The sequence below is a fragment of the Phaenicophaeus curvirostris genome, chromosome 27 (genome assembly GCF_032191515.1).
Source record: "Phaenicophaeus curvirostris isolate KB17595 chromosome 27, BPBGC_Pcur_1.0, whole genome shotgun sequence".
In the NCBI taxonomy this organism is placed as follows: domain Eukaryota; kingdom Metazoa; phylum Chordata; class Aves; order Cuculiformes; family Cuculidae; genus Phaenicophaeus; species Phaenicophaeus curvirostris.
In genome coordinates, this window is record NC_091418.1 from 4124600 (window position 1) to 4142981 (window position 18382).

Here is an 18382-nt window from a genome sequence, read left to right on the forward strand (position 1 = left end):
CCAGGTAATGATGGGCAGACAAGTAAATTATTTTAATCTGCTAGAAATCTGTACAGACATGTGCGTGCACAGAGGCTCTCTGAGCAGATCACAGCGTAAAGGCAGGGTCTTCTCGGCCTGGTGGCATTTATTAACACCCCTGCTGGGAACGGAGGAGCCCGCGCTGCAGCCGCGGGGCAGCTAAACCCTCAGCTTCCACTTGCCATTGAAATAAGAGAAATTCTCTGGATTCAGCACTGTAGGAGGCTGAGTAAATCAAATCAACAATATACATCACGCACAAAAGCAGACTGGGTTTGTCTGCATGATCCCACACTCCCTCCTTGCGAGAGCGAAGGGAAATCGGTGCCTGCGAGCACCCTCGCACCGTGATCCTACTGACCAAGACACAGGGAAGCCAGTCCTAAGAACTGAGGGGAAAGGATTCCCTGAACTTCCAATAACTGGACTTACCATGATCTTTAACCAGAGCTTCCATCTCCTCCTGGACCCCTTTATGCCACTCGGTGATATCCACGTGCAGAGAGTAGTCGCAGCAGGATTTGCTGTCTGCCCATTCTCGCCACTGGTCAAACGCAGTCAGCAAACTGGTTCCTGGCTCCGGAACGACGTGATCAACTGGGAAAAACAACCAAAGCACTGGTAAGTGGCTGGTGCAGCAGCTTTCCTGGATGTCCAGGACAGAAAATACGCTTTGCACAGGCTTATGCAAAAAGAAGACACCCTTCTCCCTTAAAATATTTGAAAGGTTTGGTTTCTAAAGCTCCACATCTGAGATTGCAGACAGGAAGCTGATTATGGAGCCAAAGCTGAAGGATAAAGTTCAATTACTACAGCCTGTTTACTGCAATTGTTTGTGAATGGAGAAAACAAAACTCCTAGGGCAGCGAACAAACCGCTCCACAAACACCACCCTGGTCTGGTGACAAATAAACAATAACACAGGCAAAACCCCCTGCCAGCAGCACTCAGCAGCTTCCAGCTCTCAGCACCTCAGGTTCAAGCAGTGCCTTTGGGCCTCTGGAGATACTAAAGAGGCACCCACAGAAGGCAAATTCCTGCTGGCACAAATGCAGGGACAACCAGGGCTCCACACATGGAGTAGAGCTGCTTTGTGCTACACATCCCAACCAAGAGCACCTTCCACACATCCCAACCAAGAGCACCTTCCACACATCCCTACCAAGAGCACCTTCCACACATCCCTACCAAGAGCACCTTCCACACATCCCAACCAAGAGCACCTTCCACACAACCCAACCAAGAGCACCTTCCATACATCCCAACCAAGAGCACCTTCCATACATCCCAACCAAGAGCACCTTCCACACTTCCCAATCAAGAGCACCTTCCACACTTCCCAACCAAGAGCACCTTCCAGAGACGCCATGCAGGTAAGGACTGAAGAAGCAGGACCTCCAGTCAGTCATGGCTAGAGAGATGCATCCTGACAACAAGATAATCCTCTGGCATCTGCTCAGTCTGATCCTCACCCATAACATCAAGCAGCCACTGGGTTCATAGGCAGCTACAGGATATTAAATCAGTGCGACGGATGTAACAAAAGAATCACAGAATCGTAGAACGGTTTGAATTGGAAGAGAACTCAAAGTCCATCCAGTTCCACCCCCGCCATGGGCAGGGACACCTCCCACTGGATCAGGGGCTCCAAGCCCCATCCAACCTGGCCTTGAACCCCTCCAGGGATGGGGCAGCCACCTCTGCTCTGGGCAACCTGGACCAGTGTCTCCCAACCCTCACAGGAAAACATTTCTTCCTAAAATCTCATCTCAATCTCCCCTCTTTCAGCTCAAAACCATTCCCCCTAATCCCATCCCTGCCCTCCTTGATCAACAGCCCCTGCCCAGCTTTCCTGGAGCTCCTTTCAGCACTGGAAGCTGCTCTAAGGTCTCCTCACAGCCTTCTCTTCTCCAGGCTGAACAACCCCAGCTCTCTCAGCCTGTCCTCGTACAGCTATGACTGAAAGCTCTGAAATTTGCCTAGTGACTGGCATCAGATCAGGGATGTGTTTTTCACCACCCTTGGGAAGAGCACCCCAAATTTAACAGGACAATAAACTGTCTTTAAAACAATCACCCCTTTTCTGTTCCGTGATCTCCTCCTCCTCAGTGGTCAGAAATCCTCCCCTAACTTCCCAACCGAATTGTTTCTTGGCCAGTACCTAGTCCCTTGTCACTCTGCCAAAGTGAATCTTGAGCTTAAGTAGTTTGAGCAAGGAGGAGAAAAATGACGTCCCCTCTGTGTTACCGATGGGATACAGAGAAACCCCATGTTTTCACTAACGGCCTTGACATGAGAGCTGTCTCCCTCAGCCCACCGACTAATTAAAAAGCAAAAAACTCCATTTAATCTTGAAGATAGCACAGTAATAAATCCATCTCGCCTTAAGACAGAAGGTGCTCCATCAACCCCAAGATGACTCGTGGCTTACAGGCAACAGGAGGCACCAAGGGGTTAACCCAGCAGAGTCTTCCCAGCCCAGCACGGAGCCCCTAGGAATGACTCCGGTGTCCAGGACCAGAGCGTTATCACCACCTCATTTCATCCTCAGCCCAAGTATGACTAACGGGAGCTCTGGAGGGAGTGGGAGAAGGGGCAAGGGAGCTCTATCAGATCTCCGAGAAACCCAAACCACAGCTGGTTACAATAAGGGATGGAGGTGAGGGTGTGTTTGTGCATCAAAGGCAGCTCTGGGGATGAGGAATATCTCATATGGAAGCTGGGCTGCTGACGCATCTCACAGCAGCTCCCTCGAGCTCAGCGACAGCCAAATGGCCCATCATCCCCATCAAAACAGAACACGGCTTGTTTCCACAGCAGCTTTCTGCCAGGTAAATATTACTGACCAACCGCTCCGTTATATTCATGTGGAAAGGCAGCACGAAGGCTGCTTGACGGTGCAAGGGATGCCAACAGCCTTCAAGAGCCTGGGGTTTAACCAGTCCAAAGAGACTCGGGGAAGGAGCATAACATGGGACAGTCACAGGCACGGGGACATCCCCAGACAGGGCTCCAAGGGCCAGAGGGCAGCTTCCAGAACAGAGGTGGCTGCCCCTTCCCTGGAGGTGTCCAAGGCCAGGCTGGAAGGAGCTTGGAGCCCCTGATCCAGTGGGAGGTGTCCCTGCCCATGGCAGGGAGCTGGAACTGGATGATCATTAAGGTTCCTTCCAACCCAAACCATTCTATGATTCTATACCTGGAATCGTGGAGCAGGGAAGCTCTGTTGCCACAGGCCAGGCAGCAGAAGCAGTAGATGCTACACGTAAGCCATGAGGAAGATGGATGTAACCCTAAGTGCTTGTCTAGAGGGAATTCAGACACCAATGCAAATGCCTCCTCAACCTTACCATCCTTTGTTACAATTCGAGGGGCCAATTACATTGCAACATCATGGTCCACATGCTTACATGCTACGTTTGGGGTTTGGAGGGGCCTAAGTAAGTAAGAATGGGCCTAGATTATGTAAAGGAGAAGAGTCAAGATCAATTCTTCACCTGCTGTTCAAAGAACTGAGCATTGCAAGCACTGAGGGGAGACGTCATGGCTCTCTAAAGCTGCCAGAAAAGGAGGTTGTAGCGAGGTGGTTGGTCTCTTCTCCCAAGTAACAAGTGATAGAACGAGAAGAAATGGCCTCAAGTTGCACCAGAGAAGGTTTAGATTGGATATTAGGAAAAATTTCTTTACCAAAAGGGTACAGAAGTGCTGGACCAGGGCAGCGGACGAGTTTCCATCCCTGCAAGAGTTTAAAGAACATGTAGATGTGGCACTTCAGGACATGGTTTAGTCAGCATGGCTGGACTGGATGATCTTAGAGGTCTTTTCCAACCTTAACGAGTCCGTGATTCTACAATTCTGCCTGTTGGTGTGGGTAGGAATCGCCCACACGCAGCTCAGAGGAAGTTTTCCTTCCAGCCCTTGGGCACAGCTCAAGAACTCAGAGTAAAACAAAAAGCTATGTCTCTAAAGATCCTGTGCTTCAAAGCATTACAGAGGAGCGGATGAAAGCTCCATCCCTGCATTCCCACAGCCCTAGGTTCCCAAGATGACCTTTGGCTACCATACACCATAGGACCACGGACACAAGGTCTTCTGACCCCCTTGGAGCACGCAGCAATCCCAGCCCTGGAGATCATCCTGGGGGCTTCCCACGCAGAAAGCAAAGTGCTGTCCTGACCTCCCTGAACCATTTCTCTCTGGGGAACCTGACAGCCCGCTGCCCCAGCTTCCCTTCCTTCATCTCGGAAAAACCAGGAATGTTCAACTCCCGCAGCCGCTGGAGTGGCCTCGTGTCTACAGGAGATAAACTGTTGCAGCACAGCCTGCTGTCACCCCTTTCTTCTCCAGAGCATTCCAGTCGTGATCCCTTTGTGCTTCCAAGCCCAGATGTTTTCTTCCTGTTGTCGATTATTGCTGTACAAATGATGTCAGCTGCTGCTGAGGTCGGAAAAGGAAGCTGCCAGCTCAAATTAAGCTCAAAGCTGGCTCCAAAACCAGAAACAAGATGAAGGAAAAAAAGAGAAAAGGAAGACACCGTCTAAGTATCACTTCATCAGTGTCGAAATCTTCAAAGGAGGAACTAAACAGCTCATGGTCCTTGTAGTGGCTCCCTGAACCAGAGTGAATTTCAGCTCTAATCCCAGAGTTTCTCTTAATTGCTGGCTGCCCCATCCCTGGAGGGGTTCAAGGCCAGGTTGGATGGGGCTTGGAGCCCCTGAGCCAGTGGGAGGTGTCCCTGCCCATGGCAGGGGTGGAACTGGATGGGCTTGGAGGTCCCTTCCAACCCAAACCATTCTAGGATTCTATGAAGACATGAGAATTTAACCCACAGCCTGTAGGATGCTTTGAGACGGAAGTCATAAAAAAATCCTGTCTAATCTCTCTCTGGCACTTAGAAGCTCTCAAAAAATTGCAGTTGCAGAGCCATGCTTTTATATTTTTGACCCCTTGCTAAGCTTAAGAGAAATTATTGCTTCGGAGGGAGAGCAGAATTCAGCTCTCAGCCCTGCCTGGAAAACAAGACGTTACTTTTTGGATGGATGTCCTGATGGGTGGGGATTAATGGGTTTTATAGCTTCCTGCTATTGTGGCACGTTCGGGGTTTTGCTTTTTGCATCCTGCCTCATCTGAGCAGCCTTGGCTCGCTCACAACCTCTTCCTGGAGTTCCTATTTATAGCCCTTGGGTGCAGCTTTCCCCTGGAAAGGTTGGGTTTTCTTTTTTTCATCTGGTTTAATTACGTGTCATCTGAAAGGATGCATGAACACCGCTACTAGGAAAGAGAAAAACTATTTGATATGGACAATATAAACGTGAATTAGGGTCAGATGTTACCAAAACTGTGTAGGCAATAAAACCATGTATGCAGGGTTCCAGTTGCTTTTATAAGTGACAGTTTTACACAATTTCCAACATTAAACGTGCCTATTGTTTAAGAGGAGTTTATAAGGTGAAAATCCTTAACATTTAAGCTTAACTATTAGCAGGCAGAGCTCCCCTACCCAAAACTTGAAATAGCAGCTCGACCGCTATAAACACATCTGCCTTTTTAATACTACTTAATCTTCACAGCAACCGCATGTGATGAAATCTGGCGAATTTATTGAGTTGTATGTTCTGTCACAAGCCATTTTATTGCGAGGTGGTAATTAAATTCAGCTCTGGTAATTGCGCAGCTCCCTGCTCAGAAATCTGGAGTTGTTGCTAGTGATGGCTGCAGTGATATTCTGGCACTGGTGTGAACTGGGAGTTGTGCTGTGAAAGCCAGGGGAATAAAATCAATACGTGAGAAATGAAAGCCAGACCCTTGTCTTCACAGAGGATTAGCGCAGAAACACAGCCCTTATTTCAAACTCTGAGCTGGTAAAATATAACAATCCTATTGGTGTTGCATCATCACAACCCTCTGATGCATCAAGAAATTCATAGAAACATGGAATGGTTTGGGTTGGAAGGGACCTCAAAGCCCATCCAGTTCCACCCCCAGCTTTCCTGGAGCCCCTTTCCGTACTGGAAGCTGCTCTAAGGTCTCCCTGGAGCCTTCTCTTCTCCAGGCTGAACAACCCCAACTCTCCCATCCTGTCCTCGTAGGGGAGGTTCTCCAGCCCGCGGATCATCTCCGTGGCCTCCTCTGGGCTCGCTCCAACAGCTCCATGTCCTTCCTGTGCTGAGGACTCCAGAACAAAGCTGTTTGAAAGTGAAGCCTCCCAGCAGTAAGACGTCACCTTGAAGCATCGAAACAGAACTGCCAGGTCACTAGCTCTGCATGGATTTAGGCTGGAATGAGACCTCGGGATTTCTCTGAGCTCAAAAATCCCAAACCAAGTAACCTAAAAGAGCCTCGCACCTGCTACGTTCTGATTTCATACCCAGTTCTTCCTCTAAACCATGGCTGGGGTTCTGTTTTTAATCTAGGACAAGAAAGCATAGCTACAAGATCACTTTTAAGGTCACCGTTTTGTGCATCTGACCTACCTCAGCTGGTTCACATGAAGGCAATGAAAAGTCAAATGAAGAACGTTTGCATCCTGGATCCAGCAATCAGACTTCAGCTTTGTGGATTTCTGAGAATTTATTCCGCAGTATTTTATTGTTGCTGTGGGGCTTTTTCCCCAAGAAAAGATACTGAAACAGCGATTCTTCTGAAAAGCAAGAACGTTCTGCACATAAGAGCATTTACCTTGCTAATACACACAATCGGGAGAAGATCCTTATCAGGGGATGCAGGGATAGGATGAGGGAGAGAGGTTTTAAGATGAAAGAGGGGAGATTGGGTTGAGAGCTTATGAGGAGAGGAGATCCTAGGAAGAGAGACTCCACAGAGATCTTCTAGCAACCTTCCAGTAGCTGAAAGGCCTACAGGAAAGCTGGGGAGGAACTGTTCACAAAGGCTTGGAGTGATAGGAGGAGGGGCAATGGGGATAAACTGGAGAGGGGCAGATTTAGACTGGACAGAAGGAGGAATTTCTTCACCATTAGACTGGGGAGGCCCTGGAACAGGTTGCCCAGGGAAGTGGTGGCCACCCCATCCCTGGAGGGATTCAAGGCCAGGTTGGATGGGGCTTGGAGACCCTGATCCAGAGGGAGGTGCCCCTGCCTATGGCAGGGGGGTGGAACTGGATGGGCTTTGAGGTCCCTTCCAACTTAAACCATCCCATAATTCTTTGATTCTAATACAACTACACCAGGATCGCTTGCTTCCATGTGTCTGCAAAACTAAAAGTAGAAAAGGCAGCCTCAGTGACAATGCATGTTGTTTTCCATCTGTTTAGATCCAGTGCTTTGAACACTGCGCAGAGGAATCAGAAGCTGGACCAGGCTCAGAACAATAAGATATATCTGCTCTACACTGATGACATTTTCAGACTGCAATGTTCTGTTATTCCCCCACTGATGTCACAGAAATACTTCACTTGTCTTTTTTTGCTGATTAGATCCAAAAAATGATTAATAATTTAAAGGCGGCTGGACACAAATGTAAAGAATAGGGGTCTGTATGTTCAAACAGTAATTAATGACCCTCTTCAACAGCTGGAATGACTACATATTCAGATCAGATCAAAAAAGGCTCCATTTCTTTAGAGAACAGGTTTATTGTACATCCAAGCTATGCCTGTAGCTCAGGAGGTCACCCCGATGAAGAAGGCGGGGAGCCAAGTTCAAAAGAGGTTTTTAATGCTTCCAAGATTTATTCTTCCTTTTAGATGTACTCCCACGAAAAAAAAAAAAAGGACACAGGACTTCAAACACTTCCAAATAAATTGGCCTGTAAACCTTGAGAGAATGGGATAGAGAAAAACTCTGCGCGTAGCCATGGATTCAAATCAAGGCAAAACACAAGTGTAACACCACATCCACGAGGCAAAGGCTTGATCAGAACTCAGAGGACAAGAGATCAAGGGCTGTCAGTCACTATCGTCCCTCTCAGGTCAGTGGGGATACAACCTGCCCCTCAAGCTTTTCCCACTAGCCAGGAAGCTGGAATAATTCTGGATTTGCTTCATTGTCGTCAAGACCAGATTTTGGCTTCTTGGCTTCATTTCATAGAATTTCACAGAATTTCATCTCTCTCTTGCGAGACCCCACCTGGAGTCCTGTGTCCAGTTCTGGAGTCCTCAGCACAGGAAGGACATGGAGCTTTTGGAGCGAGTCCAGAAGAGGCCACGGAGATGATCTGAGGGCTGGAGAACCTCCTGTACGAGGACAGGCTGAGAGAGTTGGGGTTGAACAGCCTGGAGTTGAGAAGGCTCTGAGGAGACCTTAGAGCAGCTTCCAGTACAGAAAGGGGCTCCAGGAAAGCTGGGGAGGGGCTCTGGATCACAGAGGGAAGGGATGGCACAAGGGGAGCTTCAATTTGAAGCTGAAAGCAGGGAGATTTGAGATGAGATCTTAGGAAGAAATGTTCTCCTGTGAGGTCCTGACCCAGGTTGCCCAGAGCAGGGGTGGCTGCCCCATCCCTGGAGGTGTCCAAGGCCAGGTTGGATGGGGCTTGGAGCCCCTGATCCAGTGGGAGGTGTCCCAGCCCATGGCAGGGGTGGGACTGGATGGACTTGGAGGTCCCTTCCAACCCAAACCAGGCTATGAATGGAATTCTGAAGCAATATTGAGATACACAGTCTCTTGCTGTCTAATGCTCTGTGAGCTTCCCCCTTCTCCTTCGCACAAAAGCAGAGCTGAGTAATAACACAGGATGGATCTCAAGGAAGTCCTTTACCAGCCCACATCGCCTCAAGGCTGTGCCAGGGAATTTCATTCATATGTAAAACACCACAGAGAAGATCCCAAAAATACACACACTGCACATCTGTAACTGCTTTCAGGAACAAAGCAATCTGGTGGAAATACACCCTCGAAGGAGAACTTCCAGAAGTGCGGCCCTTATGGATGGGCTTTAACAATTCATCAAGACACTTCCCAGCTAACATTTGCATGTTAAAGTATAATGGTTCCTCCTTTTATTTCTAATAAGCTCTCAGGATTGAGGAAGCTAAAAGCACTTCATGCACACAGGGCTCATCTCATCCCTCCCGCACCCAGGGCTCTTCCTTTTATTCACATCCTCACAGTAAGCAGAGCTGCGCATCTCGAGCTGCAGGGACTGGGTGTTTGCACCCGCATGGATCCCAGCTGGGAGGGACGGGGACTCATTGCTGGGTGCCACCCAGTGTTTAACACACGGGGCTCTCGGGCAGCTCTACATACAAATCATAGATAGAATCGTGGAATGGGTTGGGTTGGAAGGGACCTCAAAGCCCATCCCATCCCACTCCTGCTGTGGGCAGGGACACCTCCCACTGGATAAGGGGCTCCAAGCCCCATCCAACCTGGCCTTGAACCCCTTCAGGGATGGGGCAGCCACCACTTCCCTGGGAAACCTGGGCCAGGGCCTCCCCACCCTCACAGCAGAACATTTCTTCCTAACATCTCATCTCAATCTGCCCCTTTTCAGCTCAAAACCATTCCCCCTCATCCTCTCTCTGCACTCCCTGATGAAGAGCCCCTTCCCAGCTTTCCTGGAGCCCCTTTCTGTACTGGAAGCTGCTCTAAGGTCTCCCTGGAGCCTTCTCTTCTCCAGACTGAACAACCCCACCTCTCCCAGCCTGGCTTCGTACAGGAGTTTCTCCAGCCCTTGGATCATCTCCGTGGCCTCCTCTGGACTCGCTCCACCAGCTCCATGTCCTTCCCGTGCTGAGGCCTCCAGAACTGGACCCAGGGCTCCAGGTGGGTCTCACCAGAGCAGAGCAGAGGAGCAGAATCCTCTCCCTGGCCCTGCTCATCTCACTGCTTGGGCCACAACCCAGGTTATACGAGGGTCTACATGAACTTCATTAATTTGAATTAAAGCCTACAATCCCTCTGCCATCCCCTCACCTCCCACTATGGACAGTTAGCATGGAGAAATGAAATAATGTACTCGGTACCCCAGGGGTAGTCCCAGCACGAACTCTAGAGCGTCAAGGGAAGAGAAGAGGTTTCCCAGAAGCTCTGAGTGCCCATCGCTGCCTTCCTTCCAAGTGTCCACGGCCTCCGTAGGAGTCAGGGTTGTGCGAAGACGCAGGCACAGCCCCAAGCTGGTAACAAGCAGCAATTTCGAAGCGTGATTAAAGTATGCTAGACAGGAGGAGCTCATTTGTATTCCCTAAACGCTTCTCCCTCTCACCAGAGAGATTAAAAAAATAATGCAGTCTCTAAGGAACAGATGGGCTCTCAGAACTGAAGGCAGAGTCACTGAGGGAAAGGTGGAAAAAGACTCTGCTGACCCAAGCCGTGAAACTCTCCTTTACAGACAGCGCTCGCTCGAATCCACCCCATGTGAGAAACAGAATCATTAAGGTTGGGAAAGACTCTAAGCTTATCCAGTCCAACCATCAATCCAACCCCACCGTGCCAACTAAAGCATGTCCTAGAGCGCCACGGCCACACGTTCTTTTAATCCCTCCAGGGATGGAGACTCCACCACTGTCCTGGGCAGCCCAGTTCAATATTCACCAGTCCTTCAGTAAAGAAATCTTTTCTTGTAGCCAATCTAAACCTCCCCTGGTGCAACTTGAGGTCATTTCCTCTCATCCCATCGCTTTTAACTTGAGAGAAATACCACGTTTAGTTTTAGCCGTCACTCCTTTCAGACATCACTTGCTTCCTTCCCCTGACATGCAAACTCCCAGCCTGGAAAGTTAAAAACTCCTGTCTGACAAGGACACTTTCTGCTGAGTCAGGCTCACAGGGAGGCAAAAGAGATCAAGGGACTGAACGCTGGTAGGAAGGCAAAAATCCATGCCCAGAAACACGTGCCAAGAAAAAAAGCTGGAGGCACCATTTCCTGGTGTTTCTTTTTCAGACCTTGTCGCAACTTGAAGGTGATTAAGACAGGTTATCTAGCAAGATTTAACACACGTGCCCTGAAAACCTACCACAGAAAGCTAACGACGTTACACTAACGGAGGTGGATAATTGTATTTTTGTTTTGCAAGACTACTTTCCTACCTTCAGCTGCAGATGAAGTCCCTGCAGGACCAAACCGTTACCACCTGCAACTTTCCATGCATCACCTGCATTTTCCATCCATGCCAGGGGCTACGTAAGACACAACCCATTGGTGACACCCACTAGCTCTTTTCTTCTGGATGCCCCATTCCTGGAGATGGTTGAGGCCAGGTTGGATGGATATTTGAGCATCCTGATCCAGTGGAATTGCTACTAAAAAGGATCTACAAGAAAGCTGGGAAGGGGCTCTTGATCAGGGAGTGCAGAGAGAGGACGAGGGGGAACGGTTTTGAGCTGAAAAAGGGCAGATTGAGATGAGATCTTAGGGAGAAATGTTCTGCTGTGAGGGTGGGGAGGCCCTGGCCCAGGTTTCCCAGGGAAGTGGTGGCTGCCCCATCCCTGGAGGGGTTCAAGGCCAGGTTGGATGGGGCTTGGAGCCCCTGGTCCAGTGGGAGGTGTCCCTGCCCATGGCAGGGGTGGAACTGGAGGGGCTTGAAGGTCCTTTCCAACCCAAACCATTCTATGCTTTTCCTGCATGTCATCCATAGGTTACAGGATGTGGGGATGAGAGTGTTGGACACACGAAGGAAGAAAAGCACTTAAAAGCAGGTCTGCAGACAAAAGCACACAAAGTTCTCCATGCTAGAGGAAAGCAGCATTACTGATCCCAACTGTTATATGGAATAAGAGGGATTAAGTGCTATTGTATAAACAGACAACATCAGTTATTTCTCCTGAGTGAGTGCCAAATCCCTCTTTCTGGATGCATGGAAAAATCTAGGTCAGTCACATCTGCAGGAAGACGGCTGCGCCGTCAGTGGCGTTGCCATTTCAATATTCATTTGTTCATAACTAAATCAGAGTCTCCAGCTCCAGCACGTGTGGGGCAGCCTCCATCCGCTCCGTCCTCCGCAGGGACAGGAGGGGATTGGGTCCAGAGTGGAACTGGGTAAAACAGGAACAGTGCAAGGGCCCCGCTCACCTGCGCTTTAGAAAAACCAGAGCTGCCAAAGAGGCAGAAGGCTGGGAAAGGAGCAAGGGCCAGGATCCAGAACAGCTCTGGGGAAGGCAGAAGATGGGAAAACAGGGGAAAAAACTACTGACTGAATTACAAACAAGCCATGCTGGACTGCAGCGGTTTCACAGGCCTTCAGCCCAAAACCAGACGCGGCTGATTTCTCCTTTCAGCACTAAGATGGAAAGATGGTCCTGCTGGGAGTCATTAGAATCATATCATAGCAGGGGTTAGGTTGGAAGGGACCTCAAAGCCCACCTTGTTACACCCTCTGCCATGGGCAGGGACACCTCCCACTGGATCAGGGGCTCCAAGCCCCATCCAACCTGGCCTTGAACCCCTCCAGGGATGGGGCAGCCACCTGGACAACCTGGGCCAGGACCTCCTCACTCTCATAGTGAAGAAATTCCTCCTTATGTCTAGTCTAATCCCTCCCCTCTTCAGTTTATCCCCATTGCCCCTTGACCTATCACCACAAACCTTTGTAAACAGCCCCTCCCCACCTTTCTTGTAGCCCCTTCAGGTATTGGAAGGTGATCCCATCCAGGAGAAAGGTTGGATGGGGTTCTGAGCAACCCGATCTTGTTAAAGATGTCCCTGCTCCTGCAGGGGGGTTGGACCAGATGATTTGTAAAGGTCCTTTCCAACCCCAACCATTCCATGATTCTATAAAGCTGGCATTGCAGGGACAGCTCGGAGCAGGCTGCACACGCTCCTGCAGGCAGAGGCGCCTAATGGACTTAGAGGGGGTTTAAAAGCTTGAGAAGAGCCGCTCTCAACAGGGGAGTGCCCATCTCTGTTTACGGAGTGACTTTCTCACGAAGGATTTTAAGCCCACTCTGAATGAAAGCAGCAAACGCATCAGCGGGAAGCTGGGAGTCAGCGAAGCGAACAAGATTTAGTGTGAATCAGTGCAGGGGCTGAAGGGTGGGGGTATAAAAGGCACCGAGAGGAGTTGGAGAGAGGAGGGAAAGGGCCGGAGGGACTCTGCACTCCTGAGTGGTGCTGTCATTATCTCAGTGACAGCGTTCAAGGAAGCCTCTGCCCATACAAACCCCCAATGATCTTTTATACCAGCAAGCAGACATTTTAGAATTGTAGAATCACAGAATGGGTTGGAAGGGACTTCTAAGCCCATCCAGTTCCACCCTCTGCCGGGGCAGGGACACTGGATCAGGGGCTCCAAGCCCCATCCAACCTGGCCTTGAACCCCTCCAGGGATGGGGCAGCCACCCCTGCTCTGGGCAACCTGGGCCAGTGCCTTTCATTGCATTTCGAGAGAATTAAACACTTTTTTGCTGCAGAAGCCAGCTGCTAGAAAGCGAAACGAGCCTCAGAGCCCAACACAGCCTGTGTGCAGCGCCAGGCCCCGGCCGCACAGTTCCTCTTTTATCTCTGCTACTGGGTGCAAAAAGAAACAGAATTGTGGCTGGTGTTTGCGGAACAAAGCAGTGCTGGGTACACGCGGCCACAGAGACTTGGTGAGACACTGCAGCTCTGTGGTTGCTGCCCTTGGACTCCAAACACTTGGTTTTATAGTTCCAGTTCGGCCCCAAACTGCTGCGTGACCACTGCTGTGCCACCTCCTTCTGCGTCTCTGATTCTGACCTCCTCCTTCACTGACCATTTAGACTCTTGCTCTCTGACAGGGCAGGACTAACCCTGCAACTAGAAAAAAAACATGCCCAGTAGGGTAGAACATGATCTAGTCTTCACTGGCGGGTCTCAACCCCATCCCAGGGCAAGTTACCCCTGCCCTTCTCTAAACCCTGCTCTCAGCTCACACCACTGCAGTTTTAGACTCTGCTCTCTTCTGGGGCAGCTCCACTCCTCCAGGTCATGCTTGCTTCAAAAAAACTAGCAGTGAGGAAGTGAAGAATGGTTTGGGTTGGAAGGAACCTTGAAGATCATCCACATCCAACCCCTCTGACACAATCAGGGACACCTCCCAATGGATCAGGGGCTCCAAGCCCCATCCAGCCTTGCTTTGAACACCTCCAGGGAGGTGTTCACAGCTTCCCTGGGCAACCTGGGCCAGTCCCCACCCTCACAGGAAAACATTTCTTCCTAAAATCTCATCTAAATGTCCCCTCTAGCATGTTAGACTGGAAACCCTTCTAGCAAGCTGGTGATTTTCAGCATGACCTAGGAGACCTGGTGTCAACCCACTACACCCTGCTTGTAGAGGTGCAGCTACCACGCTCATGAAAACCCTCTCCACGCTGCACGTGAGCTCTCTCTTTAATCGCAGGGTAAAGCACTAGGAAGCAGCCTGCAGCCCACATGAAGTTCTCCTTCATTTTCCAAACCTCCCAGGATACAAAGGCTCATATCCCTAGCGTCCATTCTCCATGTTATTAGGCTAACTGCTGGCCAAGTTCAAAAGGCAGCTGGCTTCCAAGTCACCGAGCCAGAAAGAGCTATAATTTCCCCCCCCCTGTAATTTCTCTCTGTGATTATAGCAGCGGTCGACTGAGTCAACACAGGCGATGTCAGCAAGCGATTTCACCCAAGGACAGCAGATACCCAGGAAGAAGCGCAGCTTTCAGGAGGGGGGTTGAAATGCATGTGGGAGCTGGCTAGGATAGATGGAGCTTTCCGTAGGATATTAAACAGGCTAAAAGATCAGAGAGCCGGTAAATGTACACAGCTTAGCACGATCCTTCTGAAGGGTTAGGAGTACAGAAAGGCAATTCAGCCTCCACTGAAATCAGGGGGAGTTTTACCACTGATGTCGATGAGGATTTGACCCATCACAGTTCATAAGCAACCAAACCATCAAACAACCTGGAGAGACCACCCTGTAGCAGTGATATCTTCCTTCTCAAACAGCTCCAGGGACTGTTTTATATCCTAGGGCATCAGCCTGTCTCAAGCTGGGACAACAGGAGCTGAAAAATGCCATTTTCAGCTCAAAAAAAGTGTGGCTCCATAGGGTCTTGCAAAGGGCAGGGCCAGAGTCCTTCTCCAAAACTCTAGAAGGACTTAGGGGAATGGTTTTAATCTGGAAGAGGGGAAATTTAGTTGAGATCTGAGGGAGAAATGTTTCAGTGTGAGGGCACGGACTGGTCCGGGTTGCCCAGGGAAGCTGTGGCTACCCCATCTCTCGAGGGGTTCAAGGCCAGGTTGGATGGGGCTTGGAGCCCCTGATCCAGCGGGAGGTGTCCCTGCCATGGCAGGGGTGGAACTGGATGGGCTTTGAGGTGCCTTCTATGACTGTTCTCCTCCCATGGAATACAGGGGAGCTTAGGGAATCTGCCCCGAACAATCTGGAGCCTGTGTAATACTCTTCTCTCCTCCAAAGTCTTCTGCAGATGATCCTGGAATCCTCCCAAACACCTCACTCTGACACCTCATTTTAAAAAGGTGACAACCCAAGTTTTTTCTACAGCACTGGAATCCTGAAACACCCCCAGTGCTGTTTGCCCTCGGCGGAGAAACCCACACTAACATTGTGTTAAGGTAGAGATGGAGGAAGAACCATGCAAATGAAACTATTTCATAGAATCACGGAATGGTTTGGGTTGGAAGGGACCTCAAAGCCCATCCAGTCCCACCCTTGCCACAGGCAGGAACACCTCCCACTGGATCAGGGGCTCCAAGCCCCATCCAACCTGGCCTTGAACAAAATCCTATTACAATGCCTCAAGCCTCATCTCACCCCTTGGCAGCTCCGCAGAGCAAAACCAACTGCATTTTTTTCATACATGAGCAGAGGCAGCTGGAGCCTTGCCTTTGGCACTGAAGAGGGCAGGGACAGAAGGATCATAGCTGGAATTCCTCTTCAGATGGCCTCTGTGGAACGAGCAGCTAGGAAAACAAACCAGCCCTAACTCCTGAGGGAAGCAACCTAGAGGAAAGCTCCAGGAAACAAAGCCTAGAAAGCCCTACAGAGTATCAGAGATGATACTCAGAAGAAATTCTTCCTTCTGTCTAGTCTGCTACCAGTTGAGAGTCGGATTCTCCTCTCTCTGATGCTGTAGTAATGAATTTCCTTTAAAGGGGAACAGAAGTAAATGAGAAGAGGGCTTAGAAACAATAGGTTCCATGGTGGAACTCCTGTGTGCTTCCCTTGGATGCGTTTGCCATGAGAATTAATAGAACATTGAATTTGAGCTGAGCTGAAAATGAGGTTCACAGAAACCAAAACCAAGCATACAGGGTGAATTCCTGCCACGGCTGAGGTCAATGACAAAACTCTCTGCTACTTGGCCGAAGCCAGGATTTCACCCACAGTTTTCATAAAACCAACCGTCAGTAGAAACCTATCCAAGACTCTTGCTATAATTTCACTGAAAAATGTACATAAAACGAGTATTTCCTACAATGATGTAAAGTCAACAGCCTTGAAGTGCACTCCTGCGTAAAAATGTGAAGCAAACTGAAGCACGAAGCTGCTCAACCTGTTTCCTCGCACAAAATGAGGGCTGTGTATAAAAGAGGAAGACAGATGGAGTAAAGGTATTTGTAAATAAACAACACAAAATTTGCTGAAAGCACAAATAAAGGAAGATGGGTGGTTCTTTCAACAAAGCTCACACCCACAAGGCTAGTTTCTCCACAAAAACCCAAAGAATGGAGACACACAGCTGGACACACTTCCCTGAAAGGAGCATTTTCTCTTTGGAAAAGTCCCAGGCATGGTATTTAAAATATCCAAGACCATGAACATCAGTGGGGCATCTTCAGTTTGCAGCTTGTTTGTGGTGGGATGAATCTAGTTCATGAAATATCCTGTTTAATCATAAAAAAATGAAAGAGGGGAGACTGAGATGAGATCTTAAGAAGAAATGTTTTGCTGTGAGGGTGGGGAGGCCCTGGCCCAGGCTGCCCAGAGCAGTGGTGGCTGCCCCATCCCTGGAGGGGTTCAAGGTCAGTTGGATGGGGCTTGGAGCCCCTGATCCAGTGGGAGGTGTCCCTGCCTGTGGCAGGAGGTGGAACTGGGTGGTCTTTAAGGTCCCTTCCAAACCAAACCATTCCATAATTCTGTGATAAAAACAAAAAATGCTGCAAAGAACCATGACTCCCACCTGCTTTGGGAGATACCCAAGGCCACCCACCAAGAGCATGGCCAGGAGGGCAGCTCTGCATGCTGCATGGTGGAAAACCATTTTTGCAAATGGTATAATTTTGCTAAGAAGAGAACAGCTGAGCCGACACAGAGCAGAACCTCCAAGGCTTTGAAGTCTAGCTGGATTATTTATCCTGCTTTCCGCTGCTCGGCTCCAGTAACTGATACCCGCCCATCAGAATTGTCTCTCCATCAGCCTCTCTTGCTGCTGTGCTTTAGGAGGATGGGTTTTGTTCTGAAATGGTTGTGTATTTAATATCCTAATCTGAGACATGCAGGAAGGCTCAAAAAGGTCAAGTTTAGCCCCCAGCCTCCTCTGCGTGGTTTGTGCACAGTCAGAAGGGTCTGGAGCACAAGTCTTATGAGGAGCAGCTGAAGGACCTGGGATTGTTTAGCCTGGAGAAGAGGAGGCTGAGGGGAGACCTCATCGTTCTCTGTAGCTCCCTGAAATGAGGTTGTAGCAAGGTGGTTGGTTCTCTTCTCCCAAGTAAGAAGGGACGGAATGAGAGGAAATGGCCTTAAGTTGCACCAGGAGAGGTTTAGATTGCAGAGGAGAAAAACACTTCTTCACTGAAAGAGTGGTGAACACTGGACTAGGCTGCCCAGGGCAGCGGTGGAGTCTCCATCCCTGCAGGTGTTCAAAAAACATGTGGCCATGATCCATTGGGACACGGTTTAGCAGGCACAGTGGTGTTGGGCTGACGGTTGGACTGGAGGAGCTTAGAGGTCTTTTCCAACGTCAATGATTCCGCGATCCTATAATCTGCATTGTGCTAACTTCTCATAGGGGTAAAATAAGGAGCTATAAAATGGGGGACTCTCCTCCAACGCCCCTAACTCGGAGAGGTGTTTCAAACACCGTTAGTGAGATATTCAAACACTACAGTCATAAAGGCAGCTCCTGTGCACGTGTACATGGACAGGTTCAAGCAGTACGAAGCTCCACATCGGTAAAATTGGGAAACAAAAGAAAAAGGCTACTTAGGAAAATTTTTCCTAAGCAATTTCTGCTTAAAATGTTTCTAAAAGTGCCTCTGGGGGAAATAACACTGTGGAAAGGTCAGATGCAGGTGACAGTCAATGTAATTTTGATCTAATTCAACCCAACATGGAAGAACAATATCATAATTTAAGTGTGAATCGGGTGTGCTAATAATAAAGGAATGACCAGCGAAACAAAGCCAATGAACTGAAGCTGAACAGAAAATAGCACCTCGGTCTTATTAATTGGACAGCAAAAACTTGAGGAAAAACTGGATATCAATATGCATGAGACCGAGCACAGCTCCACTCCAC

At 49.4% G+C, this 18382-nt stretch overlaps 1 protein-coding gene across 2 annotated transcripts in view; it reads right to left on the reverse strand.

Moving 5' to 3' along the window:
* LOC138731575 (dihydropyrimidinase-related protein 2) overlaps positions 1-18382 on the reverse strand; it is a 57825-nt gene that overhangs the window by 20885 nt on the left and 18558 nt on the right. For both annotated transcript variants that reach the window (XM_069877580.1, XM_069877581.1), the window contains exon 4: positions 454-618. In XM_069877580.1, coding sequence (XP_069733681.1) covers positions 454-618 — 165 coding nt within the window. The remainder of the gene's footprint in view (positions 1-453; positions 619-18382) is intronic.